The 15,221-nt window shown below is 38.9% G+C and overlaps 1 protein-coding gene across 3 annotated transcripts in view; it reads left to right on the forward strand.

Annotated features, from left to right (window-relative positions):
- zgc:153184 (capZ-interacting protein) overlaps positions 1-15,221 on the forward strand; it is a 42,632-nt gene that overhangs the window by 25,850 nt on the left and 1,561 nt on the right. For 2 of the 3 annotated variants that reach the window (XR_004933252.1, XM_036149978.1), the window contains exons 2-5: positions 10,404-10,481; positions 10,603-10,674; positions 11,507-11,566; positions 12,572-12,775. Coding sequence is in view for 2 of the 3 variants with exons in the window: in XM_036149978.1 (XP_036005871.1) it covers positions 10,404-10,481; positions 10,603-10,674; positions 11,507-11,566; positions 12,572-12,775 (414 nt within the window). In the remaining variant the exon portion in view is untranslated. The remainder of the gene's footprint in view (positions 1-10,403; positions 10,482-10,602; positions 10,675-11,506; positions 11,567-12,571; positions 12,776-15,221) is intronic. The other variant, XM_036149979.1, reaches the window with a different exon arrangement.

The raw sequence follows: 15,221 nt of genomic DNA on the forward strand, positions 1-15,221 counted from the left end.
AAATGAGCATTTAATTTATAGCCTTTATTTATTCATACTCCAAATGGAAATGCACTGACAGGTGCAACAAGCGTGATTGGAAGACGGGGAGGAATATAAGTTGATGAGTGAGGAAAATGAGGGAGAACAAAAAGCAGAAGAAGTGATCATTGTGGACCAGGAAGTAGCAAAGATTAGTAAAGATGAAGTAGAGAAGACAATATAAAAGGATGATGAACGGAAAGGTAATTGATTCTGATGATATACCGGTGGAGGTATGGAAGTGAAAAGAAAAGACAGCCGTAGAGTTTTTGACTTGGCTGCTCATTGAGATCTTAGAGAGCGAGAACATGCCTGAGGAATGGAGAAGTGTGCCGGTACCAATTTTCAAGAACAAGGGAGAGGTGCAGATTTGTAGAAACTACACAAGAATAAAGCTGAGTCAGAAACTGAAGTTATGGGAAAGCATTGTAGAAGCTAGACTGAGGTCTGTGATCAGCAGTATGGTTCCATACCCCAGAAAAAGTACAACATATGCAGAATTGTCTTTGAGGAGGTTGGTGGAGAAGTACAAGGAAGGTCAGATGGAGCTGCGTTGTTTTTGTAGATCTAGAGAAAGTATGTCAACAACCGGCATGTATTCAACCCATCCACAATGCAAATCAGAGGTAGATAAAAACATTATTTTGAATAGATAATATTTTAAACAATGATCCTCCAAATTAGAAATCAGTAACCATTCAGAAATGTGATTTCTTAATACTATGTAATAAGTATTATAATATATTAATACTCAATACTATGTAATTCTCAGGATGATTTGAATTGGCAACTCTTAAAATGTGAAAGGAAAAGTATGACGAAAGCACATCCAGTTCACCTGTAGCTGCCAAAAAACAATTAGCTTAATAGATTCCTTTGAAGTTTCACCAAAGACCATAGTGCTATTAAAGTTATACAAACATTATCTGACGATTGCAGGGAGAACGAAACTGACAAACGCTAGATTTAAACAACGGTAACTATCAACAAAGGTAGCTGGTAGCACGCTATCAGTGTTAGCAGCTAACGGAAGATCAGGGAGATTGTATAAATGACCATTTTTGTCGTATTTCAGTGTAATGAGTGGATCGTGAAACGCAAAGGTTAACGTTCCATCAGTTTCATAAAGTTGCCATAACCTTAAAAACACAACCCAATGAAATGAAGAATGCCTAAATTGTTTCATCCAAAACTAATTTTCTCCATTTCTGGAAAAACCTTGTCCTTTAATGTGTGTTATTCTTCTGATAAAGAAGTCGCAGCAGTCAGTACAGACACCCTATAACTGGACTATAAAGGGTTAAAAGTCCTTGGATAGTTACAGAAAATCTAAATTCATTAGAACAACAAAATAATGTGTATGGCTACTAATAGTTCTGTAAGTGGTGCACATAAAACATCTCTTTGTGTGAAAAAAAAAATGTATGGATTGGTACAAAATGTGGTCGCACGGTTCCCAGTACAACAGCAGCTGATGCAAGGAGCTGAGTTTAGTCAGGGGACTTTCACTCTGACCTTTTAACAATCTGATTCCCAACCCAGGACCAGACTGGGGGCATCCCTTAAACTAAACTAAACACTTGCAGCTTAACAATGATGAAGTACCAGCTTGCAAGAAATGTCTAAATGTTTTGTTTGAAAAGAAAATCAGGAACTATTAGCCTAAAACATACTTGCTGTGTTTCCTGGTTGCAGATGTTTAGGCTCTGATTTGTCTCTATTTACATCTTCTTGCTTCCTTTTTTGTGATGCGACCCAGTTGGTTGGAAAGTCGTTTATCTCCATTATGTCATTTCAAACAAATTTGTGTATTTGTTCGTGTATTTGTTACGTTTTTGCATTTACATGTTTCCTTACGTCAAATTAACATGAAAATCTTTTAACCCCGTGCTCTTTCAAATGTGCTTGTTGCACCATTGTTTGTTCTTCCAAACAATGGTATTTGCTGCTTTTTCTTCTAAAACTACACGTGGCACACTGTTTCGGTCCTGCTCTCATTGAACCCTTTGAGAGCCCAAAGCAGCATATGGAGCAAAGAGATATGTGACGTGGGTTATGAACTAGAGACAAATAACAGCACAAGAATACACCACCGTGTTGCTGCCTTTTTTTTTTTTTTTTTTTTTTTTTTTTTTTTTTAAGGCAACAAAAAGATGCATGTGTTCTTTTAAGCAGAGAGTTTATACACATTAACTATCACAATCCCTAGGTGAACAATAATGATTTCAGCTACTTTTGACAAAAAAGCAATTACTAGATTAGTTTTATCAGAAAGTAACCCTAAAGATTCTAGGACCAGGCAGAGGAAGTGGAAATGACGAAAACAAGACTTGGACTTGAGTTCATAACTTGTTTTCAGATCTCTCTGAAGAGCAACTCACCCATACAGCCTGCACCACCCTATTCTAATTTTGGCATCTGGCCATTCTTCTTCCTTTTTTGGCAGAAAGGCGATCAGAGATAAGCACTGCAAGCTGCTACACATTTGTAAATACCATTTCACACCCCAGTCGAATACAAAATTCCAATTATGTCAAAATTTACTCCAGGTATTTGTGTATATTTATTTTCTTTCTCATTTATCACATGTTTTATGAACATAAAATTAGACGTATGGTCATAATAGTATGAAAGACAGGTGCGTCTTGTCAGTATGACTATGTTTTTTGTAATAAGTGTGCAATCCTAATATTTTTTTGTTATCACACCATCAGACACATTTAATTTATTTTTTTTTCTCATCTGAAAGCTGTTTTAAGTGTTTTAAAATGCTTCTACTCGTACAACTCCAGTTTCAACAAAACTGACTCCAACTAAAGTGTCACGCATAGTGTTTAAATAACATGTGTTTCAATACATTTAATTAAGCATCATGTACCGCTGAGAACAAAGGTTTTTTTTTTTTTTTTTTTTTTTTTCCTCGCTGTCATTATACCAGATTAGGTTTTAGGATAATTAGAATTACCAGAATTGTTACTGTCTGCAGAATGCCAGAGTTTGTTCTTTAGAGTTTTGTTCTTGAGTTTTTCTTTACTTTATTAAAATAATCTTCTAGTTATTTGGTAGAAATACCTTTTTATTTTATAACCTAGCTAGGTCAAACTTTTTTTTATTTTCCTTCCACAAGCTTCTCACAATAATTTCATAGGATTTTGACTCTGTGGTATGCTTAGAATAATTTTCTATTCAGAATGCCCTTTAGCACCCAGAGTTTACATTACTGAACAATATCCTGAAATGTGGCTTCAACCTTTCCACATGATTGCTCTATCCTCATTATTCCTTAAATTTTGGAAAGTGCCCAAGTCGGTCCTGCAACAAAGCACCCACCCAACATGGTTCTGCCACTCCTGTGGTTCATAGTTTGGATGCTGTTCTCAGGCTGGCAAACCTCACCCCTTTTTATGAAAATGTACCAATGGTCATTCGGACCACTTATATCTTAGTTTAGTCAGACTCAGGACAGACGTATCTCTGGAATGAACCTTTAATGCATTTGCAATCTGTAAAATGGCTATTATGTTGCTTTTGGAAAATGGCTTCTTCCTCTCTGAGTGGTTTTTCAGCCCATGTCACTGCAGAACTCGTTTCACGGTGGATAACGTCACTCTTATCAGCTTCAGCCACCAACGTCTTTTGCCTTTTTAGTTCTTCTGGCTTTATGTGCACATTTTGCACCAAACAGGTTCATCTCTGGGACAACGATCATGTCTTCCTGCTGAACAGCATGACAGCTGGACCTTCCCATACTGTTTATACCTTTTTATTGATTCGCATCTAGAAATTCTACCCAAGGATGAACCGATTTTTCTATGATGTCACACAGGGATCAGTGTTTTTGAGGTGTTGCCTCAAAATACATCCTGACATGTTTCCATTTAACGCAAATGCTGGGAATTATCGTATCTGGTGCTTAAGCCATGACATCATATTCTGGGCTTTCCCAAATTACATAAAGGTACTGTCATGTGAGTGTAAGTAAACTTCTGAATTTTGAACAAAGTAAATCTCTCTCCGTCAATACTGGCTATTTAGCTAAAATCGATGACTTTGGTAGTCCTCGCTGACCCCAGTCTTATTTAATTTAAGACAAGTGGAAAATGCTTGCACCTCTTACATTTCTGCTTTCACCTGTACATTAAAACCATTTAAGGCTTTCTTTAAGCTCTCTACCTCATCAGCCTGTTTCTGTTTCAGGTCACCGTAGATTTTTATTCATCGCTTTGTCTTTAATTCTGTTAAATTTGTTTCATCTGAACAGCAACACAGTACCAGTCGGTGTCAGTAGCGCCTCCCCGTTACCTCAGGGCAGCAGACGCACATGGATGAGTTTAGCTCATCCACCGATGAAGGACTGTATTGTAAGTGAAAACACTAAATGTTTACCAGTTTTAAGAGCTGTGCAGAGGAGAGCTATTCACTGAGGTCTGGTCTAAAAACACCTCATGTTTTCCTGGAAAGGCGGCAGGCATTAGAAGAGCCAGTTTCCCTGCGGCAGAACTTGCTGACTTGAGGAAGCTAAAGCTGCTTACCGTACAAAATACGGCCGAGCGCTTGTGTGCTTTATTTCACCTCAACTTTAAGAGATTTCCAGGGTAGATTTACAAACTTAAACGTTTTTTTTTTATCAGGCTCGGGATAGATTGTGTAGCTTTTGGCCCTCCGACTGCTGATTCCATATCAAGCGGATATGTTAACGTCTGCGGAGCCTGATATCATGTGCTTCTCCTCTCCCGCCTCTGGGAACCTGGAGTCAACATCAGGAAAAGAAAGCAAGCTTTGTGTGGTCAGTCTGGGTTCACTACTTCTTCTTTCGCGGCCGCTGGTCACACAGTAAACCTCGTGCCTCCATCCACAGTCTGGAATGGAGATACTGGTGGAGCACGTCATTGAACGCTCGTTGTGGCCGTCTGAAATATCTCGTCTCAGATCGATTCGAGTCATTTTAAAAAAGAAGCATTTGCTGTTTTACCCCTTGGCTTTGAACATCATAAAATTAAACGACTGTTTCAGGGTTTGGAAAGCTGGTCGCATGACTCAACCACCAACAAGGTCTCCCCTTTCGCTGCTATCAATGTGAATGCCATTAAAAGATGCACAAAGCTTGCTTTGTCAGGAAAAAAATCCAGATAAAAGTGATGTGCACAGCTTATAATGTGGTTTTGCATACCTTGTGTGCAAAAATTGGCAAATTTTAAAAAACAAAGTTGCATTGCTTGCATGGGGAAAGGCTGATTATTAGAGACAGCAGTGGGAATATGGAGCTCAGGTATTGATAGTTTAGTATATCATAAACAGGGTCCCGATCCGACAATAGAGATCCAACATTTCAAAATTATTCACCTTTTCTAATATATTTCTTTGCAAAGTTTAGGTATCGACGCTTTTGCTTAGCGCTGTTGTTGTTGTTGTTCACATGACTCCATTGAATGCTTGTTTGGCTGAATGCCGAGTTTTAAGATTTCTTCTGAAACTGACGGTGATCCCAATCATTGTTTGTGAATTCTTTGTAAGACTTCTGAAGAACTTGCATCACGTGGCCAGAGCGCTGCATTAAGGAAGCCCTTTTTTTTTTTCTAACCATCTCCTTGTTTAGACATGCTGAATTGCTCCATATGCTAGATTACAGCATGCTTCAGATGTGGTCTAACATTTCCAGGGACACTCTCAGAGGAGCGGAGGGGTTACAGAGCCGAGCTGCGTGAGGAGCTCTGGGGCCTTTTTTCCCAGGCATTGAGCCCCAAAAATAGTTTGAGCCGATCTCTCTTGTAGAGAAACATAGTTTCCCACTCCTTCACAGCCAGGCTTGGGGTCCCAGATGAATGAAACGTGTGCAGCACTGATAACCAAGTGTTTATTTCCATGTATGGCTCATTGTTATCTGCTTGTTCTCTCTGCCACAAAGAGAGTTAGAGAGATTGTTTGTGAATGCAGCCAAACTTGATGTTTTTTTTTTTTTTTGTTTTGCTTTTTGGGTTTCTTAAAAGACAAATTGTAAAAGATGAATTTTGCTGTAGTTGACACCATGTTGTTCTTTTGGACAACTAATTTATTCATGTGGGAACTAATTGAGGAAAGATCAGAGTTATTGCCATCTTGTGACGCAGAAAGTGAAATTTATAATTTCTCACATAGAATTAAAAGGGGGCTTGAAGAATGCCCCATCTACCAAATTTATTCTTATTTATTTATTTTACTTTTAAACAGTTCACTGTAAATTGCTTAATGCGAACGTTTGTGTAATGCTTTCTAAAATGTCCCCACTTCTACTGTTAATAATAATCTTACCATTAGTATTGATCATGTTTTTTTTTTTTTTTTTAGTTTTTCAGCAATATCTGTGTGTTTTATAACAAAAAATAAAGGAATTAGACAATAACAATGATCGACTGAGTACTGAAACCTTGTCCCAGTAGTTAAGCCCTCCACTAAGCGCTCTGAAAATGTAAATAACCAATCTGTAATGACCACTGATTAAGAGAATGGTAAACATTTAAAGTTTCTTTTCAGCTAGTTATGTTTCAGATGGGATTTGAAAGCTGGTTTCATAGGCAAGCCAGACGCCTGGAGTTCAGTAGGATTTAGCCGACTCTGGACCTTTTCTATAGTGCTGCCATAGCTTCTTAAATTGCAACCCTAATTGATGTCTCAGAAATGTATGGATTGACGTCTAATAAAACTAAAGGATTGCAACCCAATAGGAGGGAAGAAACCATATCTGTTAAATATTGAGGTGAATATATTTTGCTTTTGCTTCATGTATAAGGGCAAATATTTCTAATTTCCCAGTTAAAGGAGTGGATAATTGTGAAGTTGAAGAAGGAGAATGCATGTTTTTTTTTTTTTTTTTTTAAATAAAATTTTTAAAAGAATAGCATGCGTTCATGTTGAGCTCCCAGGTTCAATACGTTATAGAAACCCATTTTGTTTCAATTGCAGCTGCAAGTCTTTTGGGGTACGTCTCCAATACTTACACATTAAAGACCAACATTATTACTTGCAAAATAACTCAAGATTAGGCAGATTAGACACAGAGCATGTTTGATTTTTCTTGCCAAAGAGGGGTTGGACTTTGACTAGGCCATTTTAGCACATGATTTTGATCTATACCACTCCGTCGTAGCTCTGGCTGCATGTTTATGCTGGAAGATGAAACCCCCCCCCCCCCTCCCCCAGTTTCAAGTTTTCTTTTACCATGTCTAGCATTTACTTTCTTCCAGCATTGCTCTGTATTCAGCTCAAATCCATCTTCTAATTAACTCGCACTAGCTTTCCTGCCTCTGCATTCCCACAGCTTTATCTGACCTACACCGTATTTCGGTGCACATCCCTACGCGGCTTATGGTTAACAAAGAAACGGGACTTCTAACTGATTTCTTTTTGTCGCTGTTCTGTAATTCCCATTGTTTTATAACCTAATGTTGTTTGAAAATTCTCCACAATTTCACTCCCACATTGTAGATCTTTACTTCTTCAAAACATTGAAAATCTTGTATTTTTCTCCCTCCCCATCCAGTTTAAAGTCCCCGTTTGTCTTTTCCCAGCATTACGAAACCTTTCTTCACCCCGAACATCTCAGCGGCGACCATAACAAAGAGCCCAGCTTCCTTCGGCTGTACGATTGTGATTTGGGTATTCTGCTATGTGTTTGTTTTGGAAGGACAGGAAAGGGTTAACAATTGGAGCTTACAAAATAACAGTGTTGGAGGGGAGGGGGGGGGGGGGGGGGGGCTCTGGTAATTACTGCTTATCAAATATGAGGCAGGAGAGTTTAGGAAACGGGTTTTGGACGTGGAGCGGGAAAAACGCAGACGAGTCCAAGCAGACGCTCTGCAGGTTCTCCTCGGGTCTGGGTGGAGGGAACGGGGTGATGAGGTCATGTTGAGAATAAGGGGGTGGGAGGGAAAATAAAGTGTGTGATTAACATGTGGGGTGTGTGTGTGTGTGTGTGATCCGTGTTTTCACGGGCGCTGGTCCAAAATGTGCAGAGTGGAGGCAGAGGGAATGACGGACTGGAAATGACCGCTCAGGAAACACGACAGAGCTGGTGGCTGCGAGCAGGCAGGCATGAGTGTCTTAATGATGTATAAAAGTAAAATGGAAACGCCATGTAGTGCAAAAGCTACGGACGGAAAGGGAGCGGCCACCCAGGCAAGATGCAAATCGTTTAATGGCATGATGCATGAGAGTTTCCACAAGCTTGGAGCTATTTGACTACAAACCTGTGCAAACAAACACATTAGCTGTTCGAATGCGTTATACATAAGAAGGAAAAATGGATTAAAAGCTTAAATTTATATACATTCCAGTCTGACGCCGACTTATCAATCGGGCCCAGATATGTGCCGAGTTACTGGCCCTGAAAGGGAGGTGTGGAGCTAGGGAAAAGCCGAAGAGGCCGAGCGGCGATAACAGCTTGAGGCTCCGAGGACAGGTCCCTGCTGTCACAGGCTCCAGCATGATGCTGACCAGCTGCAGGGTGAAGGGCTCACTTCCTGTCACTCTTCAAGGGAGTTCCTCCACGGACGGCGCCAGAACTGGGCAAACTGCTGCCGGAATCCTTTTTTTTCTTCTCGAATTGGCCTCATGTCTGCATTTCACAAACCGTCTGCTGTTTTTTAAAGGAGGAGAAGGAAGTGAAACATCATCTTCATTGCAGATTATCCGCGTTGTTCTGAGGTTTTCTGTGAATCTAGCCTAAAATGGGTTCAGTTATGATCTTTCGTTAAGCCAGGTCGCTTCTCTCCTTATGACATCTGAGATTCTCTCATTCATCAAATATGGAAAAACATTTGGAAAAAGAATATTTTCAAGTTGGAGTAAAACTGTTAATTATTCATACCTATTGATCTGGGACAGCACAAAGTCATGTTATAAAGTAACCGCCGGCTATTTTGTAGTCCTTCACCCTGTTAGGACTTATGAATTGTAAAGAAAAATGAAAGCACCTCTAAAATAATTAACAGAAGGCCTATACAAGAGATTTAAAAGTCTACACATCACTGGGTTTTGTGGTGTAAGAAATGAGAACAGGATAAAACTTATTCCATGTTTTACCCGTGCAGCTCAATTAAAAACAAACTGTTCTTTGTAAAATAAAATAAACTCTCCAAATCTGTCTGATTGTTGGGACACCTCAGCACAGCCCTGGTCAGATCACACCACTGATTTTCTGCCTGGTTCATGTCTGGCTCTGGCTGTGCAGTTTTTGTTCATTTAGATGTTGCTTTTGGCTATTTTCATGCTGAAAACTAAAATCTTTTCATCTTCAGCTTTCTATCAGTCCACTCTCTTCAAATCCCCTCCATCTTGACTAAATCCAAAAAATGCATAAAGCAACACTCCTAAGCATGATGCTGCCACCATCATGCTTTACTGCGGCTATGGTCTTCTTGTGATTTCCCACTAAGGTATTTTTCAAATTCAGGAAAGGCTTCTATTTTGCCATCTAGCTTTAAAAGTCAGTCAAATTAAAGGAGTTCTATATACTTTATAGGTCTGTCAGCCTCTTCGCAGTCTACTTTATCACATTTTCTCTGCTTGATAACTGTCTCTGACAGGCATGCGTAAGACTCTAGTATGTATGTATGTATGTATTGTCAGTTCTTTATATTTTATAGAATGTGGCAGGGATGTTTTTTTATGTATAATTTGTATTTATTTATAGATTACACAGAGTTGATTGTTCACTGTTTGCATTGACACGAGCCTGTCAGACCATGAGACAAAAGGGAAAACAATCACTGAATTTTGCATCATTCATTTTCATTTTGCACAATTCTTTTTCATTTTCATATGAAGTATAAATTTAACTGAAAGTCCGATATTATTCCAAGTTACTTCTCTTCTGTTACCTATTCAGTGTAGGTACCCTTAACACAGATTTTCTTTTTACTCCTATACAAAAACAATCACGTTGTCTCTGTTTTTTTGTAAGATAAGTACGAGGCGACCTGCCATGTAGACACTTTCTGTAAACCTGAATTTAGCTTTTCTGCAGAAGCATCCCAGGTTCTCTTAGCAGCATTGGCTACTGTGTTACTAGCATGCATCTTTGGGTTTAGATCAGATCTTTACTATATAAATCAAAAAGAGTGGGACCTAAAGTGGTTCCTTGTAGAATTCCTGTGCTTGCGTTTTTTTTTTTTGTTTTATTTATTTATTTTTTAAGGATTTTTTTTTTTTTTTTTTTTTTTTTTTTTTACAGTTTAGCTTTGATTCAAACCATTATAATAGCATCTATATTTTGAATGTTTTGAGATTAGAGTGCTTGTGTTAACTTTGTCAACTTAGTGTTTAATAGTAAAGTTAGTATTTAACAGTACATTTTAAATAAAATGTATTATTGAATTGTTTTCTATTCTATTGTTTTTTCCCCCCAGAAGGATTCTCCATCCGTGGCTGAGCTGGCTGGAAAGTTAAAGGGTCATATTTTACCAACGCCCAACTCAAATGATGAGGTGACCATCTAATAGGAAATAGACAAAAAGTCCAATGCTTGCATATTAAAACATCTTCGACATTCTGACGTCCGACCTTTTTTAACCCAAAATGTTTTTTTTTTTTTTTTCCTGCCTGCAGTTGCCTTTTCGAGGAAGACCTCCTTGTTCTCTAAAGTTGCAAAATTCGACCCAAGATAAGGAAGTGTCAGATGTGGGTATTTTGGCTCCTCTGTAGATCTTTGTGCTACAGTCGGCTTCTTGAAAATTTGAGATATTTAGATTTGTTTCATCGACTTTCAAGCCTCACAGTTTGTTGATCAAAGGAAATGTGTGATTTCTCTTTCAGTTTTAATTTTGCATAATTTTGTATAATATAGCTACAACAGTGTAGCTGTATTTTTTTATATATATATTTTTTATTTTTATATATACTAGTGTATTGCATTTAGGTATAGTTTAGGTTTATCTCCTCTTCAGTTCTCATCCATCTTTTACAGCTATACACATCTGTCACAGTAAATCTTTATATAGGCGCATCGATCAGTCATCCGTTCACTGTAGCTGTGCAAATTATGACTGGAACAAGGGCGATGGCATTTAACTCCAGCCATCGCCTCACTCTGCTTTCTCCCCGTCAGTAAAGAAATATTTTTAAGATGTTGTTGTTGCTTTTTAAGGTTATGAATGGTTTTGTCCCATCATATGTGCAGGACCTTTTTTCACTGTAAAGTTTAAATTGTAGCATAAAGGTCAAATAACCAGACTCATGTTTATTCAGTGGCTTTGAACTCAAGTACAGCATGACATATTGGTTTTTATTTTGTTTTTAGACATATTTTTATCTCTGTTACTGTAATTGGTTATGTCTAATTGATTAATTTTGCTTAGTTTTATTCAATTCCAAACAGTATCTCATTATACAGTTTTAATTATCCTTGTGTTTTATTCACTCTTGTTCAAGTGGTACATAAATCCACTCGATATTGACATAATAATTTTTTCTGCATGTACCTTTTTAATCTTGGCTGTTTTGTTTTTGGCAGAAATCTGTCTCTTCCGCCACCTTTAAAACAAAGAACTCGGCCATCATTGGAAAACTGCAGGTACTAATGTTGATGCTTAGACCGTTTACAGTATATAAGCCAGCTGTTATGCATGTATTTATTATATATGTAAATTCTTGAATATGTGACATGTATAGAATGTTTAAAAGGGAGTAGAGAAAAATAAGTGTACATATTACATGTTAATGCGGTCTTTAATTGGGTGGTAGTGGAAGTTAGGATGGTTAAATCATTGCTGCCTCCCACTGGTGCCTCAGTTAATGACAACTTTGGAGAAAGGGGAGGGGCCTTTCTTCCCTGATGCCACAATCGGCTCAGATTAATGACCTAATGGGATCTTGGGCCACAGAGGCTCTGATGAGCCTCAGACTCGTCACTTTAGACCCTTTAGTTCGCAGTTCCCACAGTGGGCAGCCATGGGGCAAAAGGGCTGCAGGTTCTCCCTCTTCCTCTTCTCCCCGGTAGAGGTAGGACACCTTCATCTTAACTCGGGGGGGGGGGGGGGGTGGCACCAAGTCCAGTCCTGAAGAGCTACTTTCCTGCAACTTCTACAAACAATCCTTCTCCAGCACACCTGAATCAAACAAATGTTTTGTTGTCAGGCCTCTGCAGAGCTGAATGACTGAATTCAGCGAGGTGTGATGGAGAAGAGATGCAGACGGAGAATGTTTCAGGACTGTAGTTCTTGAGGCCAGGGCTAGAAACCTCTGTTTTACCTACTTTGAGGGGCAGATTTCCTATTTCAGATTCATTTGTTGATTTCCTATGTTTTTTTTTTTTGTGGCTTTCGAAATGTGATCGCTGGCGTTTATTTTGATAGTGAGCTTTGAAATAAGGAGCACGTGGAAGAGTGAGAAAAATAATGCATTTTGGAACTTAATTTAATTTTAGGTTTATTTGATGTTAAATCAGCTTTTTTTTTAAACTGGACCAACCCTGCTTTGATACACTTATTTTTTTTATTAAAAGTTACAAATTTGACTAAACCAAGGTTTATTCATGCAAAACGCCAAAGGGATCATACCGCATCGTTCTTTTCTGCAGGCCAACCTCGCTCTGTCTCCCACGGGTCTGCTGCCTTCACCCAAGGGTCCAGACGTGAAGCTGCAACCAGCACAGTTGTCCCCCTCCCCGCCCTGCACCCCTCTGAGCCCCACCCTGCGACCCCCACACCTGTCCAGCGAAGACGAGGACCCCGTTGGCTTCGACAGCCCTCCTGAAGGCACCCCACTGCCGAGCTTTAACAAGGTAAACCAATGGAGGCGCTGCAGTCATCAGACAGGAATGTTTATCGCATCATTTTCCCCAAAACCTACTTTTGGAGTCATTCCGTCACGGTTGAGCAGAACGAATCCTGGGTTATGGACCCACGTAAGCTTATTCACTCAATTAAATGGATTTTAGTGAATATTTGAGCTTTTGAGACAAACTGAGCCAATGATAGACAAAAATGAGCCGTTGTCACTCAGACACCCCCAAAGTGTTACTCACGCTACTTGGTGAGTGAGCTGTGACGACACAGAGAGGCACATGCACGCTGTCCTCACAGCCGCGCCTCTCATTGGCCAGCGTGCATCTTCAGGTCTGAGATAAGCTGGAGCAAGATGGTGGATTGAAGAAATAATCCACTTAGCCTAGTTAGAGTCCCTGGCGACAGCAGCGGGGTGTTCTCACGCAAACGGTACTCAGATCTGGAACGTCACCAGAAATCATTTGGGGAAACGACAATAACTGATATTTAACTAAGACGACACAAAAAATTTTTTTGTTGTGGGAATAACAAATGGACAAAGAATATCAACCCTTAACTGAATGCTCATAGTCCTGTGCCTGGGAGCAGAATACTTTTGAAACAAAAAAGTGAACTGCACAGCTGTGTCACAATTTCACTCCCTTTAAAGATGTTTGTTCTTTTCTTTTCTAAAACATGCGTGTACTCCTAACTTTATATTGACCTTTCTAGATTTTAACATGCATTTGAATACAATAAGGAAGCAAGTTAAAATGTAATTTGTACATCAAACCCTTTTATAACGAACCATATCATCACATTTCCAGCTCTGTTAATGACTGAATAGTGGATTTGTTGGATCATAATAGTTTGGTTGGCTTAAAGCTCTGATAGTGCTCTTTTGTAACATGTATATGTACTAGTTTTTTAGTTAGCAGGTGATGCAGGAAACTATGAGGGAACAGTAGAACAGAGGAATGAACCAGAGTATAATGATGAACGATATTGTTTTTAAAAAAAATAACCGTCTGAAAAGCGTGTCGTGCATTCGGATACCCTTGAATAAAATCTAGCGCACCTTCAGAAGTCACCTAATTAGTAAATAGAGTCCACGTGTGTGTGAGATTTAACCTCAATGTAAACACAGCTGTTCTGTGAAGGCCACAGGGATTTGTGGGAGAAGAAACAGCAGGCAGGTCAGGGATAAAGTCATGCAATAGTTTAAAGCAGGATTAGGATACAAAACAAAATGAACATCTCAAGTTCATAGTGTTTGTATTTTAAATAACCTTTTTTTTAAATTCTAAAACATACCTGACATGTTTTCGACCTTAATGTCCGGTCTTCGTCAGAGGCGTCGTCTCAAAGGTCGCCTCTGACGAAGACCGAAGTTACTGTCAAAACATGTCCGGTATGTTTCAGACAAAAACGATGTCTGATAACAGCAGAAAGCAAGTAGATTATATAATACACATCTTACACTGTTCAGTCCATTGTTTGAAAATAGAGCACCAAGTCCATCTATACTGACAAACTAGTGGAGGAGAGCCATAAATAATCAGGGAAGCAGCCAAGAGGCCTACGGTAACTCTGGAGGAGCTGCAGAGATCCACAGCCCTGGTGGGAGACTCTATTAACAGAACAACTATACATCATGAACTCTACAAATCTGACATCTGTAGAAGAATGGCAAGAAAAAAAAAGTTAGTGACAGAAAATCACGAGTTTAAAGTTTGACAAAAGCCATGTAGAGAACACAGCAAACATCTGGAAGAAGTTGTTCTGAACCATTTCTATATACCTGATCTAACTTTGAATTTTCCCCCCGCAGCTACAACATAAAATTTGTCTAGAGCCACTCAAAAACATTTTTTTTAAATAAACAAAACATTTTATTTTCAAAGCTAGAGAAATCAAAGTGTAATTTTCTGTACATTTTCAAAATGTACAGAAAAGAGAAAACTATTAATTTTGTAAAATCAGGCCAGGTGAGAGCCTTTCCGTGGATGTGGAAATGAAGAAACGTACATAGCCATCACAGGAGCTGTGCTTATATTTTAAAAAGCAGAGTTTAAAGCTTAAAAAAACACACACAACTTTAAGAGCCCAGCAACATTGCTGCCTTTCAGTTGTACATATTCTGTGCAGATATTGCATAAAAATGTGCAGAAGAACAGCTAAAACCACTCTTTATCACTTTTATAATTTATAAAACATTTCTTCTACCTTTTTTTTTTTTTTTTTTCTATAATAGCCACAGTGGAGGGCCCAAAGAGGCACATGTGGCTATGGGTTGCAGACCCATGGCTTAGATCAAAGAATACGCAGAACCAGATTAGACCCTTTGGCAAGACTTGAAAATATATGTTTACAGAAGCTCTCCATCCAGTCAGGCAGAGCGTGAGCTATTTTCAGTCAGACCTGCTAAGAACATGGAGTCATACTCCCAAAACACTGAAACTG

This window comes from Fundulus heteroclitus, chromosome 18, assembly GCF_011125445.2.
Source record: "Fundulus heteroclitus isolate FHET01 chromosome 18, MU-UCD_Fhet_4.1, whole genome shotgun sequence".
In the NCBI taxonomy this organism is placed as follows: Eukaryota; Metazoa; Chordata; class Actinopteri; order Cyprinodontiformes; family Fundulidae; genus Fundulus; species Fundulus heteroclitus.